Source organism: Vicia villosa, linkage group LG2 (assembly GCF_029867415.1).
Source record: "Vicia villosa cultivar HV-30 ecotype Madison, WI linkage group LG2, Vvil1.0, whole genome shotgun sequence".
Taxonomy (NCBI): domain Eukaryota; kingdom Viridiplantae; phylum Streptophyta; class Magnoliopsida; order Fabales; family Fabaceae; genus Vicia; species Vicia villosa.
The window spans coordinates 1,061,569-1,084,327 of NC_081181.1; the positions used below are offsets into that span (position 1 = coordinate 1,061,569).

Sequence of the window (22,759 nt, forward strand, 5' to 3'; positions counted from 1 at the left end):
GTGACTATTCGACCGCCGTTGGATTAAATCAATACTTTCCGCGTGTCCTTTAGTCTTTACCCAAAAGATTTGAAAGGGTTTCCGTTAAACCTTTAAATACTTAGTCTTTTCCTCTCTTTTTCCCTTTCAGTTCTATTCCTTCAAACTCTTTTCAGAAAAGACCGTACTTAGTTGCCTCCAAACTTCTTCCTCAAATCAAACATCTTTCAATGGCGTCTTCTTCAAATGCTCTCCAACCAGTTCTGAAGCTTCAGACACCTATGCAAATGGGGAACCAAGAATACATACCAAATCCGAATACTGCGGAGGAACGTGCCATTTACGCTTCTCAGGTAATCATCCCTTTTGAACTTTCTGTAAAAACTTATGCTTTCATGGGCCCGTTACCAGGAGAAAATAGTTCACCAAATAAATTCTTTCCTGCGTATTATAAGACTAGGCCTCTGGTTAGCAAGATTAAAATAGACGATGAAGGTAATCCAATCTTAGAGGATTCTAACCCTATAGAAGGGGCTTCGACTGCGCCTCCCGTAGCCTTAGAGAAAATTAGGTTAGATTATGTAACCAATTTTGTGAAGGTTTTTAGGTCAATCCCTTTAGCAAAAGATCCCGAACTGTACTATTCTTGGTTAGCCAAAGTGGAGAAACAGAAGGCTTCTTTCTGGCAAGAGTTAGGGATTTATGACTTAATTCAATTGTCCAAGACTGGTTTAGAGTATAACCAAACTATGTTAGTAGCGTCAGTCCATTTCTGGGACGCTTCTCACAATACCTTTCACCTTCCATGTGGAATGATTACTCCAACCCTTTTCGATGTAGCTGCCATCACAGGGCTTCGACCGACTGGCGAAACCTTTGATCCTAATGTCTTAGATGTTGATACTATCAACTTCAACGAAGCTACAGTCACTTATACTGCTTTCATCCAGCAATATCATGATCAGGCAAATGCTGCAGTCTCTGACGTAGAACATATTGCTTTCCTGGTATTATGGCTTTCGAGGTGTGTTTTCTGCTCCAGGTCCATACAAGTAGCGAAAAGATATCTTTGCATGGCTAATCAGTTACATGATGGTAAGAAACTGAACCTGAGCCAATTGATTCTAGGATTTCTTTACGAAAACCTTGGTGAAGCTGTAGATCTTGTAAAGACTTATACAACAGGATCTCTCCTTTTTGTTGGTCCCTTCTGGTTATTACAATTGTGGCTTAATGCCACCTTCGAAGCTCACCTCCCATTCCGGGGCGTCGTCAACGAAGAAGTTCCAGAAATCAAAAATCGAACTGTCGAAGGGACTAGATTGGCCTTGTTAACCCCGAAAGAAGAAACTGGGAAACTTCGTGAACATTTCTTAGCATATGTAATGATGTTTGCTAAACGTTACCAGTTCAGTTCTTCGATGGCTCCATTTGTACGAAGAGCTGTAGGTCCTGAATGGTTTACTCGAGAGTTTCCTGCAACATCTCCGGATCACCAAGCTGAGTCTTTGGCTATTTGGGAAGCTTTTCTTACCCCGAGGTTATTCTATCACCGCCTTCGACCTTCCAAAGGTCAATGTATCCTCGTTTGCTATCAGCCAAATCTTGTGTCGAGACAGTTTGGGTTGGTCCAAGTGAAGCCCAAGTGTCTGTATGACAAAAGGAACCACATGTACTTCCGTACTTTATATCTAACTGAAGATGAATGTGATACGAAGATAGCCAGATATACTGATGTTTTCACCCTTTCTCCTATCTCTTTCGTTCCTGCTTTCTATTCCACTCCAGATTTTCAACAATGGTGGTCAGATTATTATACCACACAAATCTATGATGTCGAAGGCCTTACTCGAGAACTAACTGAAGCTTTTACTGCTGTGCAGGATAAATTTCACAAAGGTACCTCCACTCACATTAAAGAAATCCAAGCTTTTCAAAAGTTCTTTGAAACTATTTACCGGCCTGATGATCTTAGTCGGACCGTTCGCGAAGCTGCTGTTATTTTACGTGAAAAGTTTTCTGCAAAATTGGATAAGTTGAAATTGCCCCTGTCTGATTGCTTCCTCACACAATCTTCCAAGTAAAACTTGACAACTTGATCAAGTTCTTTATGATACAAAGATATGAATCCTTTAACAGCAATTCTTCTTGTCAGAATGTCCGGAAAGCTTGTGCACATAACAAGTACATTCTTAATGACTTCCAGTCCAAACAGATCAACACCATTGAAGATGGGACCATGAGTTGCTTCAAGAGAAAGCGATGCATTTGAATTCCTGACGAAGTCCACCACTTTGCTTTCAATCAGAATGTCTGAAATCATTCTTCCGAAAGGAATGGTTGTTCTTGGAATATGAGGGTACTTCGCCCTTTCATCTTCTCTTGACTCAAAGATAGAGGTTTTCAGATTCTCAAATAGAATATGAGAGATGTTGATTTCTATCTTTTTGCCAATGCAGAAAAGAGTATACTTGTGAGTAGGACTGATGTAGGAGGAGCAGCGCATCCTTTTTCTATGGTGAAGAGAACCCAGAATAATCTCAGCCCATACTTTATAAAAAGGCTTTAAGTTGCCCGTAAAAGCAGAGTCAGTTCCAACAACCGTAGAGATTTGTTTTTCAACTAAAGTCCAGTCAACAGTGTGGGGTTGAAACTCAGACCAACCTTCTTTATCATCAAGATTGTACAGCTTTCTGATGAGTTTCTCAGTGATAGTCACTTCATGCCCTAGCACGAATGAGATGATGGCAGTTGGGGTAACTGTTGCATGTACCCAAAACTCCTTTACAAGTTCAGGGTAAATTGGACCAACCAATCTATCAAGATATTTAGACCATCCTTGCTCAAATATTCTTGCATCACACTGAAAGCCATTTGCCTTAAGGTTATTGACGTCCACTGCCGATTCACATAGAACTTCCAGTTCTTTCGTGGGTATTAAGCATGTTTTCAACGGAGCATCATTTTTGCTTAATCGGTTCTGTGTGGAAGTGATACTATCTTTAGAGAATGATGAACGAGAAGATGGATTCATTATGATAATGCTTTGAGATCAAATCAAGAACTAGGGTTTGAAGAGAGATGTAACGAGATGAATGCACAAAAGAGAGAGAAAAAAAAATGGGAATGAAGATGAAGCGGGTTATATAAAAGATTTAAAAAAGAAATCATTATGCATTTAATGAGAAATGACATTAGGAGAGAGAACACAGTAAATGAAATGATTTAATACAGTTACCTAGGTCGGCGTCTTTTCAACTGCACGCTTTGTACTAACCGTACATATACGTGTTCATCATCAGATAATAGATGACAGCTGTATTAAGAACAGACTTTACGCCTTCAGATTCTGATCACTGCTTCTGAGTTGATCAAGTTTCTCTTCTGGAAATACTCCTTCTGAAGTGTGCTGATATAAGACTGAATGATCTTCTGATCCATTACTTCTAATGTACACAGCTTCTGGAGGTTCACTTCTTTGTTCTGCAACTTCTGATAAGACAAAACTGTATCTGCAGAAATTCTTAAGCACTTTGATTCATCAGAAACAAGTTTATCATCAAAACAGATGTTTATTGATTTGTCCACAATCAATGTTTCAATGTTTTATATTCTGTAGCATTTAGAGCAATCAGAAAAATCAAGAATGAAACACCAATGCTTTAGAGACAAACAAAACAGATGGTTCCAAGACTAATAAACTTTCTTTTCTGAATTCCTACAAACAAAGTTTCTTCAACAGATTTAAGAACCAGAACTTGAAAGACAATCTTTCTTCCCTTCAAGTGTTGAGACCAACTTGAATCCAGGTGTCAGGTCATGTTGAATGTTGTCTTCTTTGTTATCAAGAGAATCTGCAAAAGAAATAATCTTTTTCTTTGGTAACCACATCTTCTTGGGTCCTTTCTTGTTAGATTTTCTCAAGTTCTGATTGAACTTGGATTTGACATTATAATCAATAAGAGGAACAGCATGATAATTCTTAATGTGAGTTTCATGATATTTCCTAGGTTGTGTCACATGCTTCTTAGTGTGTGTTATGTGAAAACTTTGTGCATGTGAGGTGTGCCTAATATCATGAGAGTGGCCATACTTGAACTGATCATACAATGGCTTGTATGTAATTTTCATTTCATCAACAGGTTCAAGTTTGTATGGGGTTTCACCCTCATAACCAATGCCAACTCTTTTGTTTCCAGACACAGCATATATCATAGAAGCTAGCTGACTTCTGCCAATACTTCTAGATAAGAACTTTCTGAAACTTAAATCATATTCTTTCAGAATATGGTTCAGACTAGGAGTGGATTTTTCTGAATCAGAAGGAGATCCAACATTATTGGATAATTTTAAAAGTTTTTCTTTTAATTCAGAATTCTCCAACTCAAGCTTCTTTGTTTCAAATTCAAATTGCTTTTTCAGCTTTTTGTATTTGAGACTAATCTGAGACTTGAGTTCCAGAAGTTCAGTTAGACCGGAAACTAACTCATCTCTAGTAAGTTCAGAAAATACCTCTTCAGAATCTGATTCTGATGTAGATTCTGATCCGTCATCTTCTGTCGCCATCAGCGCACAGTTGGCCTGCTCATCTTCTGAATCATCTTCTGACTCATCCCAGGTTGCCATAAGACCTTTCTTCTTATGAAACTTTTTCTTGGGACTTTCCTTCTGAAGATTTGGACATTCATTCTTGTAGTGTCCAGGCTCATTGCATTCATAGCACATGACCTTCTTCTTGTCAAACCTTCTTTCATCAGAAGATTCTCCACGTTCAAATTTCCTTGAACTTCTGAAGCCTCTGAACTTCCTTTGCTTGGTCTTCCAGAGTTGATTTAGCCTTCTGGAAATCATGGACAGTTCATCTTCTTCTTCAGATTCTGATTCTTCAGGATCTTCTTCTCTAGCCTGAAAAGCGTTAGTGCATTTCTTGATATTGGATTTTAATGCAATAGACTTACCTTTCTTTTGAGGCTCATTTGCGTCCAGCTCAATCTCATGGCTTCTCAAGGCACTGATAAGCTCTTCCAGAGAAACTTCATTCAGATTCTTCGCAATCTTGAATGCAGTCACCATCGGACCCCATCTTCTGGGTAAGCTTCTGATGATCTTCTTTACATGATCAGCCTTGGTGTATCCTTTGTCAAGAACTCTCAATCCAGCAGTCAGAGTTTGAAATCTCGAAAACATCTTTTCAATGTCTTCATCATCCTCCATCTTGAAGGCTTCATACTTCTGGATTAAGGCAAGAGCTTTTGTCTCCTTGACTTGAGCATTTCCTTCATGAGTCATTTTCAAGGACTCATATATGTCATAGGCCGTTTCCCTGTTAGATATCTTCTCATACTCAGCATGAGAGATAGCATTCAGCAAAACAGTTCTACATTTATGATGATTCCTGAAAAGCTTCTTTTGGTCATCATTCATTTCTTGCCTTGACAGCTTCACGCCTCTGGCATTTACTGGATGTTTGTAACCATCCATCAGAAGATCCCATAGATCACCATCTAGACCCAGAAAATAACTTTCCAGTTTATCTTTCCAGTATTCAAAGTTTTCACCATCAAATACCGGCGGTCTAGTATAACCATTGTTACCGTTGTATTGCTCAGCAGAGCCAGATGTAGATGCAGGTGTAGGTGTAGTCCTTTCACTTTCATCAACCATCTTTTAAATGAAGCGTTTTTCTCTTCCTGAATCTTTTCTAAACACGGTTAAGTGCTTGCACCTTAGAACCGGCGCTCTGATGCCAATTGAAGGATAGAAAAACACTTAGAAAGGGGGGATTGAATAAGTGTGACTTAAAATCTTGAGCGATAAAAATAAAATGCACAATTATTTTTATCCTGGTTCGCTGTTAACGAAGCTACTCCAGTCCACCCCCGCAGAGATGATTTACCTCAACTGAGGATTTAATCCACTAATCGCACGGATTACAATGGTTTTCCACTTAGCCGCAACTAAGTCTTCCAGAGTCTTCTGATCACAACCTGATCACTCCAGGAACAACTGCTTAGTTCACTCCTAAGACTTTTCTAGAGTCTACTGATCAACACGATCACTCTAGGCTTAGTTCACTCCTAAGACTTTCTGCTCAGCCAACTGCCAAGACTTCTTGCTCAGCCAACTGCCAAGACTTCCTGCTCAGCCAACTGCCAAGACTTCCTGCTCAGCCAACTGCTAAGACTTCCTAGAGTATACTGATCAACTGATCACTCTAGTTCCTTACAACTTAATGTAATCTATTCAAGAGTTTACAAATGCTTCTTAAAAGCGATAATCACAACTGTGATATTTCTCTTACAATTTAAGCTTAATCTCACTAAGATATTACAACAGCAATGTAGTGAGCTTTGATGAAGATGAAGATTCTGAGCTTTTGATTTGAACAGAGTTTCAGCAAGTTAATTTGAATTGTCTTTGTTCAGGATCGTTAACCTTGCTTCTCATCAGAACTTCATATTTATAGGCGTTTGAGAAGATGACCGTTGAATGCATTTAATGCTTTGCGTGTTCCGTACAGCTTTGCATTTAATGTTATACGCTTTTGTCAACTACCTCGAGCCTTGTTCACGCTGTGTCTACTGACGTAGCCTTTAGTAGCTTTAACGTTCCTTTTGTCAGTCAGCGTAGTCTGCCACGTGTACTTCCTTCTGATCTGATGTTTGTGAATACGACGTTTGAATATCATCAGAGTCAAACAGCTTGGTGCATAGCATCTTCTGATCTTCTGACCTTGAAGTGCTTCTGAGCGTGATACCATCTTCTGATCTTTAGTGCTTCTGATCTCATGTTCTTCTGATGCTTCCATAGACCCATGTTCTGATTCTGCTTCGACCATCTTCTGATGTCTTGCCAGACCATGTTCTGATGTTGCATGCTGAACCATTTGAGACACATCTTCTGAGCGCTGAATTATGCGTACTCTTTATATATTTCCTGAAAGGGAAATTGCATTGGATTAGAGTACCATATTATCTTAAGCAAAATTCATATTATTGTTATCATCAAAACTAAGATAATTGATAAGAACAAATCTTGTTCTAACAATCTCCCCCTTTTTGATGATGACAAAAACATATATAAATGATATGAATTTGCGATCAGAAAGAGTAGACGGCAAAAGACAAATTACACAGCTATAGCATAAGCATATGAATATGTCTCCCCCTGAGATTAACAATCTCCCCCTGAGATAAATAATCTCCCCCTGAAATAAATACTCGAAGAACTTTGATAAAAGACTTCCCTGATTATTTCGGTAGAGACGATCATATAAGCTTCTGCCTTCAGAGAATTCATAGCTTCTGACTTCTGCTTCCATTGGACAGATTCAGAACTTGAATTTCTTTAGATCCTTAGAACACTCACAGCTTCTGATTTCTGCTTCCATCGTGGACAGCTTCAGAACTTGAGTTTCTTTGATCTTCAGAACATTCACAGCTTCTGACTTCTGCTTCCATTCAGGACAGCTTCAGAACTTGAATTTCTGGATCTTTTGGAGCATTCACATCTTCTGATTTCTGCTTCCCTCGGATAGCTTCAGAACTTTGAATGTCTACCAACATCACTTCATGCTAGATTTGTATCAGAACATTGTTGAATGTACCAGAGCATCATCTGAGCATCTCTACATCCTGAAATGTTACAGAACAAACAACTAATCGACAAAAGTCAGCATGAACGAGTTAGAACATAAAATGTATATTCAAATACATGATATGTATCAGAGCCAAATGTATCAGAGCATTTTAGGCTAAAAACGTGTATCAGAGCAAATAATGTATCAGAGCCATAACATTATATGTATCAGAGCAAATAGAATTTTGTCAGAACAGGATAGACAATGATATTCAAATTCTATTATCAGTGCTTCTGATTCATTCTTCTTTCTTGCTTCTGATCTCTGAAGCTTGACAGCACTCAGCTTGCTTCAGTTTTGCTTCTAGTGTTTGCTTCTGAAGATTCACTTCACTTCTTTGTACCTGCAAAACACTTAAACCATATAGAACTTGCAGTTCTTGTTAGTGAATGTGTGGGAGCCTTTACCCAGCAACTGATAGATTTAATCAAATCATTTATCATTTATCTTCTCCCCCTTTTTGTCATAACATCAAAAAGAAAATTTAAAAAGATTCAGATGTATAAAACAGAAACACATGGAGGAAGAAGATGATTTCATTAAGGTTCAACCAATGTGTACAGAAGTACAAGATGAAAAAATCAGATGCACAGAAACAAAACAGATGCAAAGAAAAGAAAGAAACAACATAGACTCAATCTAAGATGGCCCTAGTCTTGACAAGATCTTGGCCAGCATCTGTTTGACATCATTGTTGTGTCCTTCTTGCCTCTCAATGAAAGCATCATACTTCTCATTGAGTGAGCTTTGCTCATCCTGTCTCCTCTGAATCGCTTCTAGAGTCCGTGCAAGACGAGAAGGTTCATCAGAAGAAGCTTCACCGCTTTCAACCATAGGAATGACAGCTTGATCTGCAGCTTCCATAGAAGTATCATTTGCTGGGATATCCTCAACAGGGTCTGATTTAGCAACATGATCTTCAGCATCTGCTTCTTGCATAGAAGCATCTCCATATTCTGCAGCAGGAATTTCCGAGTCGCCATTCTCAAGTGCCTGAAGAATGGCAGCTAGATTCCTTGGAGCAGAGGGACCTTCCACTTCTGGTGGGTCAACAACTTCTGGAATGACCAAGCTAGGGTCTTTCTTAGAAGGGTTTTCCCTCAGAAAGTCAAATAAGGTCTTGAAGTCTCCAAGCAGAACAGGATACTCAGGAATCCAGATAACCATGTCCCTGCATGGGTTTGCTTCCATTGCAGCAGCCAGTCTCAACTGTTCCATCTCATCCACAAAGGGCTTCTCCTCAGCAGCAACACAATTTCTGAGAGGATGATAGTATATACCATTATCTTCCTCCAGAAGGTAACCAGGGTAACCAGGAGCAGCAGCCACTAGTCTTTTCTGAACTCCCATTGCTTCTATTTGAAAATCCTTGCGAAATCTTCTCCAGAGATTTCTTGTAGAAACATCATCCAGACCATTTAGGAATGCATCCTTCAGAAGGTCTAGACTGCTAATCACCTCATGTCTGAAGAGTTCCAGGAATGTAGAAGGTTCAGGTTCAGGCGGATTGAAGGTGAATTTGTAGTCAGGATAGAGAAGACAGTAGGGTTGGGATTTTCTGGTAGGTAATGGATGGGATAAGGAAGGTGGAGGTGCGGTGGTTGAGGAGGAGGGAATATCTGAGAGAATGATTGATGAGGTTGGAGTGTCAGATGGAATGAATTGAGGAGAGGGTGGAGTATTTGTAAAGGGAATTGGTGAGGGGAAAATATCAGAAGGAGTTGGTGGAAGAATGCTCAACGGTGTGGGGTTTAGAATGGAAGAGGAGGAGGATGATGGAGAAGGATTTGGTAGAGTGAAGTTTACTTTTGGTTCAGATGGAGGTGATTGGAAAGATGGTTTAGGGACAGAAGGAGGTGGAGTAAGGACATTTCTGGAGATTTGTACAGAAGAAGAGGAAGAAGATCTGGTTCTGCGAAGGGAATCTCTGATCCTTTTATCTCTTTGTTCTTTAGATTCCACCTTGTCAGGATCATAGGTGACCCTCAACTTCTTGGCTCTTTCAGCCTCATCTTCTTCAGCCTTTCTTTTTAATTTTGCCTGTCGTTCCTTCTTATCCTTCTTCAGAATATCCTCTTTAGACGGAAGTACTCTGCCACGGATCCAAGCAGGATCAACATCTGATTGCTTCCTCACACAATCTTCCAAGTAAAACTTGACAACTTGATCAAGTTCTTTATGATACAAAGATATGAATCCTTTAACAGCAATTCTTCTTGTCAGAATGTCCGGAAAGCTTGTGCACATAACAGGTACATTCTTAATGACTTCCAGTCCAAACAGATCAACACCATTGAAGATGGGACCATGAGTTGCTTCAAGAGAAAGCGATGCATTTGAATTCCTGACGAAGTCCACCACTTTGCTTTCAATCAGAATGTCTGAAATCATTCTTCCGAAAGGAATGGTTGTTCTTGGAATATGAGGGTACTTCGCCCTTTCATCTTCTCTTGACTCAAAGATAGAGGTTTTCAGATTCTCAAATAGAATATGAGAGATGTTGATTTCTATCTTTTTGCCAATGCAGAAAAGAGTATACTTGTGAGTAGGACTGATGTAGGAGGAGCAGCGCATCCTTTTTCTATGGTGAAGAGAACCCAGAATAATCTCAGCCCATACTTTATAAAAAGGCTTTAAGTTGCCCGTAAAAGCAGAGTCAGTTCCAACAACCGTAGAGATTTGTTTTTCAACTAAAGTCCAGTCAACAGTGTGGGGTTGAAACTCAGACCAACCTTCTTTATCATCAAGATTGTACAGCTTTCTGATGAGTTTCTCAGTGATAGTCACTTCATGCCCTAGCACGAATGAGATGATGGCAGTTGGGGTAACTGTTGCATGTACCCAAAACTCCTTTACAAGTTCAGGGTAAATTGGACCAACCAATCTATCAAGATATTTAGACCATCCTTGCTCAAAGATTCTTGCATCACACTGAAAGCCATTTGCCTTAAGGTTATTGACGTCCACTGCCGATTCACATAGAACTTCCAATTCTTTCGTGGGTATTAAGCATGTTTTCAACGGAGCATCATTTTTGCTTAATCGGTTCTGTGTGGAAGTGATACTATCTTTAGAGAATGATGAACGAGAAGATGGATTCATTATGATAATGCTTTGAGATCAAATCAAGAACTAGGGTTTGAAGAGAGATGTAACGAGATGAATGCACAAAAGAGAGAGAAAAAAAAATGGGAATGAAGATGAAGCGGGTTATATAAAAGATTTAAAAAAGAAATCATTATGCATTTAATGAGAAATGACATTAGGAGAGAGAACACAGTAAATGAAATGATTTAATACAGTTACCTAGGTCGGCGTCTTTTCAACTGCACGCTTTGTACTAACCGTACATATACGTGTTCATCATCAGATAATAGATGACAGCTGTATTAAGAACAGACTTTACGCCTTCAGATTCTGATCACTGCTTCTGAGTTGATCAAGTTTCTCTTCTGGAAATACTCCTTCTGAAGTGTGCTGATATAAGACTGAATGATCTTCTGATCCATTACTTCTAATGTACACAGCTTCTGGAGGTTCACTTCTTTGTTCTGCAACTTCTGATAAGACAAAACTGTATCTGCAGAAATTCTTAAGCACTTTGATTCATCAGAAACAAGTTTATCATCAAAACAGATGTTTATTGATTTGTCCACAATCAATGTTTCAATGTTTTATATTCTGTAGCATTTAGAGCAATCAGAAAAATCAAGAATGAAACACCAATGCTTTAGAGACAAACAAAACAGATGGTTCCAAGACTAATAAACTTTCTTTTCTGAATTCCTACAAACAAAGTTTCTTCAACAGATTTAAGAACCAGAACTTGAAAGACAATCTTTCTTCCCTTCAAGTGTTGAGACCAACTTGAATCCAGGTGTCAGGTCATGTTGAATGTTGTCTTCTTTGTTATCAAGAGAATCTGCAAAAGAAATAATCTTTTTCTTTGGTACCCACATCTTCTTGGGTCCTTTCTTGTTAGATTTTCTCAAGTTCTGATTGAACTTGGATTTGACATTATAATCAATAAGAGGAACAGCATGATAATTCTTAATGTGAGTTTCATGATATTTCCTAGGTTGTGTCACATGCTTCTTAGTGTGTGTTATGTGAAAACTTTGTGCATGTGAGGTGTGCCTAATATCATGAGAGTGGCCATACTTGAACTGATCATACAATGGCTTGTATGTAATTTTCATTTCATCAACAGGTTCAAGTTTGTATGGGGTTTCACCCTCATAACCAATGCCAACTCTTTTGTTTCCAGACACAGCATATATCATAGAAGCTAGCTGACTTCTGCCAATACTTCTAGATAAGAACTTTCTGAAACTTAAATCATATTCTTTCAGAATATGGTTCAGACTAGGAGTGGATTTTTCTGAATCAGAAGGAGATCCAACATTATTGGATAATTTTAAAAGTTTTTCTTTTAATTCAGAATTCACCAACTCAAGCTTCTTTGTTTCAAATTCAAATTGCTTTTTCAGCTTTTTGTATTTGAGACTAATCTGAGACTTGAGTTCCAGAAGTTCAGTTAGACCGGAAACTAACTCATCTCTAGTAAGTTCAGAAAATACCTCTTCAGAATCTGATTCTGATGTAGATTCTGATCCGTCATCTTCTGTCGCCATCAGCGCACAGTTGGCCTGCTCATCTTCTGAATCATCTTCTGACTCATCCCAGGTTGCCATAAGACCTTTCTTCTTATGAAACTTTTTCTTGGGACTTTCCTTCTGAAGATTTGGACATTCATTCTTGTAGTGTCCAGGCTCATTGCATTCATAGCACATGACCTTCTTCTTGTCAAACCTTCTTTCATCAGAAGATTCTCCACGTTCAAATTTCCTTGAACTTCTGAAGCCTCTGAACTTCCTTTGCTTGGTCTTCCAGAGTTGATTTAGCCTTCTGGAAATCATGGACAGTTCATCTTCTTCTTCAGATTCTGATTCTTCAGGATCTTCTTCTCTAGCCTGAAAAGCGTTAGTGCATTTCTTGATATTGGATTTTAATGCAATAGACTTACCTTTCTTTTGAGGCTCATTTGCGTCCAGCTCAATCTCATGGCTTCTCAAGGCACTGATAAGCTCTTCCAGAGAAACTTCATTCAGATTCTTCGCAATCTTGAATGCAGTCACCATCGGACCCCATCTTCTGGGTAAGCTTCTGATGATCTTCTTTACATGATCAGCCTTGGTGTATCCTTTGTCAAGAACTCTCAATCCAGCAGTCAGAGTTTGAAATCTCGAAAACATCTTTTCAATGTCTTCATCATCCTCCATCTTGAAGGCTTCATACTTCTGGATTAAGGCAAGAGCTTTTGTCTCCTTGACTTGAGCATTTCCTTCATGAGTCATTTTCAAGGACTCATATATGTCATAGGCCGTTTCCCTGTTAGATATCTTCTCATACTCAGCATGAGAGATAGCATTCAGCAAAACAGTTCTACATTTATGATGATTCCTGAAAAGCTTCTTTTGGTCATCATTCATTTCTTGCCTTGACAGCTTCACACCTCTGGCATTTACTGGATGTTTGTAACCATCCATCAGAAGATCCCATAGATCACCATCTAGACCCAGAAAATAACTTTCCAGTTTATCTTTCCAGTATTCAAAGTTTTCACCATCAAATACCGGCGGTCTAGTATAACCATTGTTACCGTTGTATTGCTCAGCAGAGCCAGATGTAGATGCAGGTGTAGGTGTAGTCCTTTCACTTTCATCAACCATCTTTTAAATGAAGCGTTTTTCTCTTCCTGAATCTTTTCTAAACACGGTTAAGTGCTTGCACCTTAGAACCGGCGCTCTGATGCCAATTGAAGGATAGAAAAACACTTAGAAAGGGGGGATTGAATAAGTGTGACTTAAAATCTTGAGCGATAAAAATAAAATGCACAATTATTTTTATCCTGGTTCGCTGTTAACGAAGCTACTCCAGTCCACCCCCGCAGAGATGATTTACCTCAACTGAGGATTTAATCCACTAATCGCACGGATTACAATGGTTTTCCACTTAGCCGCAACTAAGTCTTCCAGAGTCTTCTGATCACAACCTGATCACTCCAGGAACAACTGCTTAGTTCACTCCTAAGACTTTTCTAGAGTCTACTGATCAACACGGTCACTCTAGGCTTAGTTCACTCCTAAGACTTTCTGCTCAGCCAACTGCCAAGACTTCTTGCTCAGCCAACTGCCAAGACTTCCTGCTCAGCCAACTGCCAAGACTTCCTGCTCAGCCAACTGCTAAGACTTCCTAGAGTATACTGATCAACTGATCACTCTAGTTCCTTACAACTTAATGTAATCTATTCAAGAGTTTACAAATGCTTCTTAAAAGCGATAATCACAACTGTGATATTTCTCTTACAATTTAAGCTTAATCTCACTAAGATATTACAACAGCAATGTAGTGAGCTTTGATGAAGATGAAGATTCTGAGCTTTTGATTTGAACAGAGTTTCAGCAAGTTAATTTGAATTGTCTTTGTTCAGGATCGTTAACCTTGCTTCTCATCAGAACTTCATATTTATAGGCGTTTGAGAAGATGACCGTTGAATGCATTTAATGCTTTGCGTGTTCCGTACAGCTTTGCATTTAATGTTATACGCTTTTGTCAACTACCTCGAGCCTTGTTCACGCTGTGTCTACTGACGTAGCCTTTAGTAGCTTTAACGTTCCTTTTGTCAGTCAGCGTAGTCTGCCACGTGTACTTCCTTCTGATCTGATGTTTGTGAATACGACGTTTGAATATCATCAGAGTCAAACAGCTTGGTGCATAGCATCTTCTGATCTTCTGACCTTGAAGTGCTTCTGAGCGTGATACCATCTTCTGATCTTTAGTGCTTCTGATCTCATGTTCTTCTGATGCTTCCATAGACCCATGTTCTGATTCTGCTTCGACCATCTTCTGATGTCTTGCCAGACCATGTTCTGATGTTGCATGCTGAACCATTTGAGACACATCTTCTGAGCGCTGAATTATGCGTACTCTTTATATATTTCCTGAAAGGGAAATTGCATTGGATTAGAGTACCATATTATCTTAAGCAAAATTCATATTATTGTTATCATCAAAACTAAGATAATTGATAAGAACAAATCTTGTTCTAACACTCCTTTCCCAGACTGGTTCGTGTGTGGGAATGCTTTCAAAATTCTTCAAGAGAGTACCAAAAAACGCGCTGAACGAGTGGTCCCGACTAAGCATACCCTGGATACTTTCAAAGGGCATCTTCATATAGATCTTGAACACGTTCGTGTCTTGACTCCAATACCCGAAGGTTTGGGTCTAGTTAATCTTTAGACTGACTCTTCTTTCTCTTATCGAAATAATAATTCCAATCTTTGTTACAGTTGTTGCTCGAAAGAGAAAGGTTAAAGCAACTCCTGCGCAGAAAGATTCTGAGGCCTCGAAGAGCAATAAGCCAAGTGGGAGCGATTCTATTACGACTGACGCGAAACCCACGGTACACACATTTCATATTCCAACTTGCACGTCTTACGAATAGCGCTTATTTTTCTCCTTTTCACTTTTCAGAGTTCGAAGCCTCCAATGCCTTCGAAGCGAAAAGTTCTTCCAACTACTACTCCAGACGTTGCTTCCGATGAGGAAGACAAGTCTCCCCCTCGTACCAGGCAAGGGCATAAAAAGAGACAGAAGGTCACCACTCCTGTGGGCAAAGGGAAAGGACCCGGGTCTTCGAATATTACCTCTTCGAGTGATAAGGTGTCTTCTGAAGAATCGCCTTTAAAAGCCACTAGTAATGCTCTCGTGATGGAAAGCCACAATTCAAGTCCAGCCACTAATACAGCTAAGGTATCTAGGCTTTGCATCATAATCATTTCTATAAATCTTATTTCGAATGATTAAGTTAACGTCACCTTATGATTGCAGGATGATATTGGAACAGCTACTTCTGATTTCAACTCCTTCAACGCTGCCATTGACCTTGGTAATCTTCAAGGTGAGCAAAGAAGTCTTTTGCTTATGTCGAATGATTCTCTTGCAACTCTTACACCACAATTAACCATATTTGTTCATTTTTGCAGATGTCCCTCAACACACCTCTCATATACTTTCACCAGTCCTCGAAGACGCTCCTCCTCTTGCCACTATCAATACTGTATCCTCTGTTGAAGGAAGCCATTCGACTGATGATTCTCCTCCTACTCTCAAAGACGCAAACATGGGTGAGGAGGACCAATTCTCAGGCGAAGATAATGCAGCTGTACCATCGACTAGGGGTGAGGACACCGTATCTGATCAAGGTGTCGTGGAAGAAACCTCCAAGTTGATCGAAACTGACCTCTGTGGAAATTCAAATTTCGAAACTGTAGTTATTCCTGAAACTACTCCAATGCCTGCCCCAGCCATACCTACTCCTTCAGAATTGGAGCAACTTAGGCAAACTGATTCTCTCAGCTTTCTTAAAACCATGATGAACATTGATAGTACTTCAGCTCTTGCGTCCGAAGCTTCTCCAACTGTTCAGACCAAGTCTGGAGACAAAGAGGACACCCCTGGCCTCCTTCATCAAATAAAGGAGAATTTCTTCGAAACGAACCTCGTCGAAATCTTAAGTAAGGACTCCACGAGATGTCATGGCTTGAAGCAACTCTTGAAGAAAGTGGATTTACTTCTGGTTTCGAAAGAGGTCTCAGATGTGATTGTACTTCTGGGCTCTTTAATCGACCAGCTTTAGTCTAACATTCTTCGACAGAACAATGTTAATGAGCAGCTTGCTGCAAAAATGGCCTCTCATAGTTCTTCATGGAAAGCTGCCACTGAGGCAACCAACAAGGGTGACGCTCTTAGGTTGGAACGTTTGAAGAACCAAGAAGAATATGATGAGTGTGAGAAAAATATACAATCTTGGAAACAAGAGATTAAGAAACTCGAAGAGAAGATACAGGAAGCTGAGTCTCGCCAAGCAACCATTCAACAAACCAATGATCAAGAGATAACTGAAGTAGCGCGACTAGGTATCCAACACTTCGAAGCTGCGCAGAAATTGGTGCCAGAGATCGAAGAGTTAAAGAAGCAACGAGCATTGCTTGAGCTTCGTATGTCTTCGTGGGAGGCTCAGTATTCGAAGATCAAAGATAGCCTTCCTAGGGATTTCAGTTAATTTTCTTCGAACTTTGTATTACCTTTTGTGGCGTAAATCCCTTTGTTTTGTAATCGCTCATTTTCAGAACATATGTATGCGAAACTCGTCTTTTTATGTGTTCACATTTTTTGCTCTGAGATGACCAATGGTAATGTTTAGCAATACTTCGAAATATTGTCAATATATTTCTTTTTACGCCACAATAACCTTAATGAATGCCTCACGTGGCTCGATTGCCCTTCGCAGCCCTAAACTTGACGTTTCTCCTTCCCTTAGCCGTAATCATCATTATTTGCTGACTTCATTTCCTCTCAAACGTCTCTTTAAGACGTGTGTGCATCAGTTTTTATGATTACGTTCCAACTTCCAAGGGCGGGAAACGGCGGTGACCATAACTTCTCTCTGGAAACACCAAACGCAGTCTAATCAATCATTAAAACTGAAACGTTTCCTTATCGCTCATTTTGACTATATAAAGGGTTAGTGTCCCATTCTTTTCTTCACGCTTTTTTCAAACCTTCACTTCAGAATTCTTTTCTTCCTTCTCGTGTTCTTTTCAACCACAATCTTTTTCAACCTTTAGCATGGCACTCAACAGCAACCTAACCTATGCTAACATTAGAACTCTTATTAAAAAAGAGTTCAAACCCTGCCCAGAAGAATTCAGCAGGCATTACATCAGCCTTCGTGCTCTTTTCCACAATCAGGGGATGGGATTTTACCCAACAATTTTAGAAGGGAATGTTTATCCCAAGATGCTTGCTCATTTCTGGATGTTTGCGTACCTACGCATTGATCCTGAAGGAAGAACTACCATAGTTTCTGAAGTTCGAGGGGCTGAAGTTTCTATCACGCCCTCCACCATCTCTGACTTGTTGCGCTGCAGCAACACTGGAGCAACCTTTGATGATAACAGTTTCACCATGACCACTTCTGTCTTACTGAAGGGTCTCATGGAGAATGATCCATATAGCGCCAAAGTCATCAGGATTTGGCATCAACTTCTAGTGGGTAACTTTTACCCACGAAGTTGTGATGAGAACAACATTATGGTGGAGGACTTAGAGTTCATCTCCTGTGCTTTGCGAGGGGTGAAGATCAACTTTCCTTTGTTGATCTTCAAACGACTCGTGGAAATTGTCGCTTTAACTTCCTCTCGAGAGGGTTCAGTAAGTTGCCTTCCTTTTGGGAGGTTTTTATCCTACTTGTTCCTCAAGAGAGGTGTAGTGCGAAGGATGCGAGATTTGGGGCGCATGAACATGTTCGAAGCAGAGGGTCTTCATATGCTGTCTTTGGAAGACTTAGAACAAAGGGTCAACTAAAGGGTAGATCCTTTTTAGGTTTTTTTTACTGCTTCGCTTTTTGTAATCTTTGCTGCTCCATATGGACCAAAGTCGCTTGTACCTCCTTTTTAAAATTAATGAAGATCTTCTGCCGTATTTTTATTTATACATGTTTTCTGGTCACGGAGCCATTTTGGTGCAAACCTAACCATTTTGGCTTACGTAGTATTACTTAGATGTCTACGTTTTTGCAATCTTTACTTCATGCATGCTTGGTTTGTATCTCTTTAGATACTTCCCATTCACTCTTAAGATCCTACGATCTTTTGCTAATTCCTCTATCTCGTAAGCATTATTTGAAAATACTTTCATGATTCGAAAGGGACCTTCCCAGTGTGGGGACCATTTCCCCAAAGCTTGGTTCTTTTGATCTATAGGTAAAATAACTTTCCAAACTAGGTCATTATTAATAAACGTTTTACCTTTCACCTTTTTATTGTATGCTCTGGACACCCTTTCTTTCTGTCTCTTTATCATCTCCAAAGCTCGAAGTCTGTCTTCGTCCAAGTCAACTAATTCATTCATCATCAGTTCCCAGTACATGTTAGGGGGAATTTCTGCTTGTCTTTGTATCCGGACTGATTGCAAGTATATTTCAACTGGGAGTACCGCATCATGTCCAAATGTCAGTTGAAAAGGTGTAGTGTTCGTAGCTTCTTTCGGAGATGTTCGACAAGCCCAAAGTGCTTAGTCCAAAGTTCTGTGCCAACTTTTAGGTTTTTTTCCTACATGCTTCTTTATGAGACCAATTATTATTGTGTTCGCTGCTTCGACTTGTCCATTTGCTTGAGCATAGTAAGGTGTAGAAGTAAACAACTTGAAGCCTATCTCTTTGGCGAAATCTTGCATTTTTCGCCCAGTAAACACTGATCCTTGATCTGTAGTTATACTTTCTGGGATCCCAAATCTGTATATAATATGTTTTTGAATGAACTCGATCACAGCTTCTTGATCAACATTCGCGAGTGGTATAGCTTCGACCCATTTTGTAAAATAGTCGATTCCCACTAAAATATACCTTTGACCTCTAGATGACTTGGGGTGAATTTCTCCAATTAGGTCCAACGCCCATCCTCTAAAGGGCCAAGGCTTTATTATTGAACTTAGTTCATTTGCGGGAGCATGTTGAATACCTGCATGTTCTTGATATTCTTGACACCCTTTGGCAAATTCTATGCAGTCTTTTAACATGGAAGGCCAATACATTCCGTATCGAAATAGAAGCCATTTCATTTTGTGCCCCGCTTGGTGGGCACCACATGCTCCGCTATGCACGTTCGAGAGAGCTAAGTAAGCTTCCGCTTCACCCAAACATTTTAGCAATACTCCTTCAGGAGTCTTTTTGAACAACTCATTTCCCATCAGAAAGTATGATAAGGCTCGATATTTTACCTTTCTATCCGTGTCTGACGAAGGGTCCTTCAAATAATTCACAATTGGACTTCTCCAGTCTGTGTCTGCCAACGAGTCTATGTTCAAAACTTCGAATTCTTCTTTGTTAGCAAACCCTATTTGTGAGTTTTCCAGATCACTTGGAGAAAGTTTCGTAGCCATTGCTCTGCCTCTTACTTGGATCAATTCCTCGAATTTGCTTTTCGATACCCTGTACCCTGAGGCTAGTTGTGCCAAATCGTTTGCTTCCTGATTATGCAATCTTGGGACATGGTTCAGATCCACATATTCGAATTTTCTAAGCAACCTATTTGCTATGACAAAGTACATGATCAAATGTTAAAGAGTACTCAGTTAGGGCCAAAGCCCATTTGCCAATTCGACTATGTAATATTGGCTTCGATAACATATGTTTAATAACATCGCAATGGTGTGGTGGTCGTTTTCTTTACCTCCCCGTTTCACTTGGGAGGACGGCACGCTAAACCCTTCACGCGAAATTTGGAAGGAGAATGCGCCCGTGGTGGGATGAATTTTATTTCAGTTCTTCCTACGATTATCACACGAACTTTCTTATTTGTCCTACGAGTAGGAAAGGGAAAAAAAGATCTCAACTAAACCCTAGGAGTTTGCTAAGTGTGGGGATTTCACCTAGACTAGAAATTCTGGAGTCCGGGAGGTCGGTTATACATAGGGAAGTGTTTAAACACCCTACATATCTGTAGTACTCTACAGGAACCTTCTCTGTGTCATTGTGTTTGTGCTTATTGCTAATGATTGGGAAAGTTTCTCCTTTGTATTAGGAGAGAGAATTGAATTGATTTTAAAAGACAGACAGACAAACTGACTTTTTTTGGTATTTTATTAGCTCGCTGAGATTCCTTGTGAACCTCATGCCTACATATCCCTAGTGGAAGTCAGAGCTTAATGTAGTTCGGGGAACTAACTAGGGAAATTAATTGTTTTTGGTGCCTTGTTTGAAGCTCAAGGTTGAAGCTTGGAATTAAATCTCTGTTTACAGTAAAGAGACATGAAATTATCTCTACAGAGAGGTATTAATACTATTCTACCACAAACATTTTAAAGGAGTGACAGAATAACTGAATTCATTTCATTCAAGAGGGGGACCTTACTTGTGTATGTGCAAGTATACCAGTCAAATGCCTCTTAAATGAAAGAAAGATGCTCATTCAAATTAGGGAAAGTTACCACATGTCTGGGTTTTACTGCCAGCTCATGCCTTTCAAAATCCTAAATGGGAGACTTGATTAAAATTGAAATGAAATGTTTGTTTGTTTGAATGTGGTAGAGTAGTAAAAATATCTCTCTATGGAGATAAGCTATGTCTATCTACTGTATAAAAGATTTGACTTTAGCTGGCTTGTATGAGGCCCAAGCTTGAGGCTTTTTGATTGATTTATTAATGATTATTTGACTCTGAGAGATGACTCCACTGGGGGGTTAATTACAGGGTATTTTTGTGTTCTGTACAAAGCCCAGAATTGAGGCTGACTCTGTTTAGGGAAAGTCTATTTGATGGATTTTATTTGGTGTTCTGTACAAAGCCCAGAATTGAGGCTGACTCTACTTAGGGAGACTTTATTTGTGTGCCTTGTACAAAGCCCAAGGTTGTGGCTGACTGCTGAGAAAATTGGGTTTTTTATACTATGACTCTAGTTAGGGAAAACATTATTTTCTGCCTTGTACAAAGCCCAAGGTTGTGGCGGACTCTTTTTTAATGAATTGAGTATGGATGACTCTATGGGGAAAAGATCCTAAGTGTTAGGAATCTTTGACACATGAAAAATATGGTTTATCTGCCTTGTACAAAGCCCAAGGTTGTGGCTACTGAGTGGTGAAGGACTCACTGGGGAGACTCTATTATCTGCCTTGTACAATGCCCAAGGTTGAGGCTGACTCTTGACAGGGGAGTTTTATTGTTTGGGTGCCTTGTATGAAGCCCAAGGTTGAGGCTAACTGTTTTTGTTGGTTTTGACTCTACTGAGGAGGTTTTATTTATTAAAAGACTGTTTTTCTTTGGAAGCTAACCCTTTCCAGGGATTTTGACTCAGCTGGTGAATTTGTCTGTTAGAAGACTGACTTTTATCATGTTTTTTGGAGGCTGACCCTTTCCAGGGGTTTTGACTCTTTTGGGGAAATTATCTCCTAAGAGAAATGAATCTTTATTTATTTTGACATATAATAATTGACTTTGGAGGCTAACCCTTTCCAGGGATTTTATTAAAAGTGATTGATTTGGGTAGCACTCCATTTATTATTTAAAGGATGAAAAAAAAAATGGCAGGAAGATTATCTAGTGGAGACTTCTTGTTTAAAGCCTAAGATGAAGGCTGACTCAATGCTGAGGATGACCAAACATGGATCCTAGACTCTACTAAGGAAGATTGATGAAGATAAGGGTGACAGAGACTGTCCATGTCTCTCATTCCAAAAAGTGTACTCAATGCAAAATTGAGACAAACTTAGCTTGTTTAAAGTCTGGTTTAAATTGGAAGAAACTCATCAGGGTAGGCTAAAAGGTGACTAAAGACCTGTTCCTATGTTTATAAGAAACCTGATGGGTCCTTGTATACAAGCTCAAGAGAAAGCTGGAAATGCTTTTAAGAAGCCTGTGGGTCCTTGTACAAAGCCCAAGAGGAGGCTAATCGAGGGTCCTTGTTATAGCACAAGAGAAAGCTATGTAGTTTTGAACTTATTTTGGCTCTAAGCAAATGGGTAAGAGGTTTCACCGGGAATAATTCCTCTTTGGGTGGATGTGTCCTATTTATTTGGATTCTAAGGTATTTGCCAAGATGTTTCACCGGGAATAATTCATCTTGGGGGTTTGAACTACAGATCTCTAATTAGGAAAGAGCCTTCACCGGGAAGACATTCTCAATCCTAGGCCATATTCCTATAATATATATATAGTTTCACTGTCCTAAGGTTTATACTCAAACGTAGTTCTAAACTAATATATGCACAATTTATATTTGACAGTAATTTAAATAAAGACTGTAAATTGAAAGCTTGTAAAGCCTAACCTGGATGGAGTGGAGGCCATTGAAGAAGTATGTACAGAGCCTCAACAGTATTTTTATTGTTTTTTGTTGATAAGAGTTGAATGTATATGATAAACAGTTAATGGTTTTTGAAAACAGAAGAAGTGAAGATGGACAAAGGTCACATAGGTATCTGAAGAGTTTCACCGGGAATAATGCCCTTCAAATACCAGAAGAATGTTTTTGAAAACAGAAAGAAGATTTTGAAAATACAGTTTTGAAAACAAGCTAA

General features: G+C 39.4%; 1 protein-coding gene across 1 annotated transcript; it reads left to right on the forward strand.

Moving 5' to 3' along the window:
• The first annotated feature begins 209 nt into the window (after positions 1-209).
• LOC131646291 (serine/threonine-rich protein adg2-like) lies at positions 210-16,322 on the forward strand. The gene is made up of 5 exons (XM_058916371.1): positions 210-474; positions 820-986; positions 15,158-15,436; positions 15,515-15,584; positions 15,670-16,322. The coding sequence occupies exons 1-5, from the start codon at positions 210-212 to the stop codon at positions 16,320-16,322; spliced, it is 1,434 nt and encodes a 477-aa protein (XP_058772354.1).
• The last annotated feature ends 6,437 nt before the right edge of the window (positions 16,323-22,759 follow it).

Excerpts from the sequence above, each read along its gene's own strand:
- LOC131646291 (XM_058916371.1), top strand. The coding sequence starts at position 210 with ATGGCGTCTTCTTCAAATGCTCTCCAACCAGTTCTGAAGCTTCAGACA. Across the intron at positions 475-819 it reads GATTAAAATAGACGATGAAG|CTGCCATCACAGGGCTTCGA; the intron begins GTAATCCAATCT and ends TTTTCGATGTAG. Across the intron at positions 987-15,157 it reads TAGAACATATTGCTTTCCTG|AGTTCGAAGCCTCCAATGCC; the intron begins GTATTATGGCTT and ends TTCACTTTTCAG.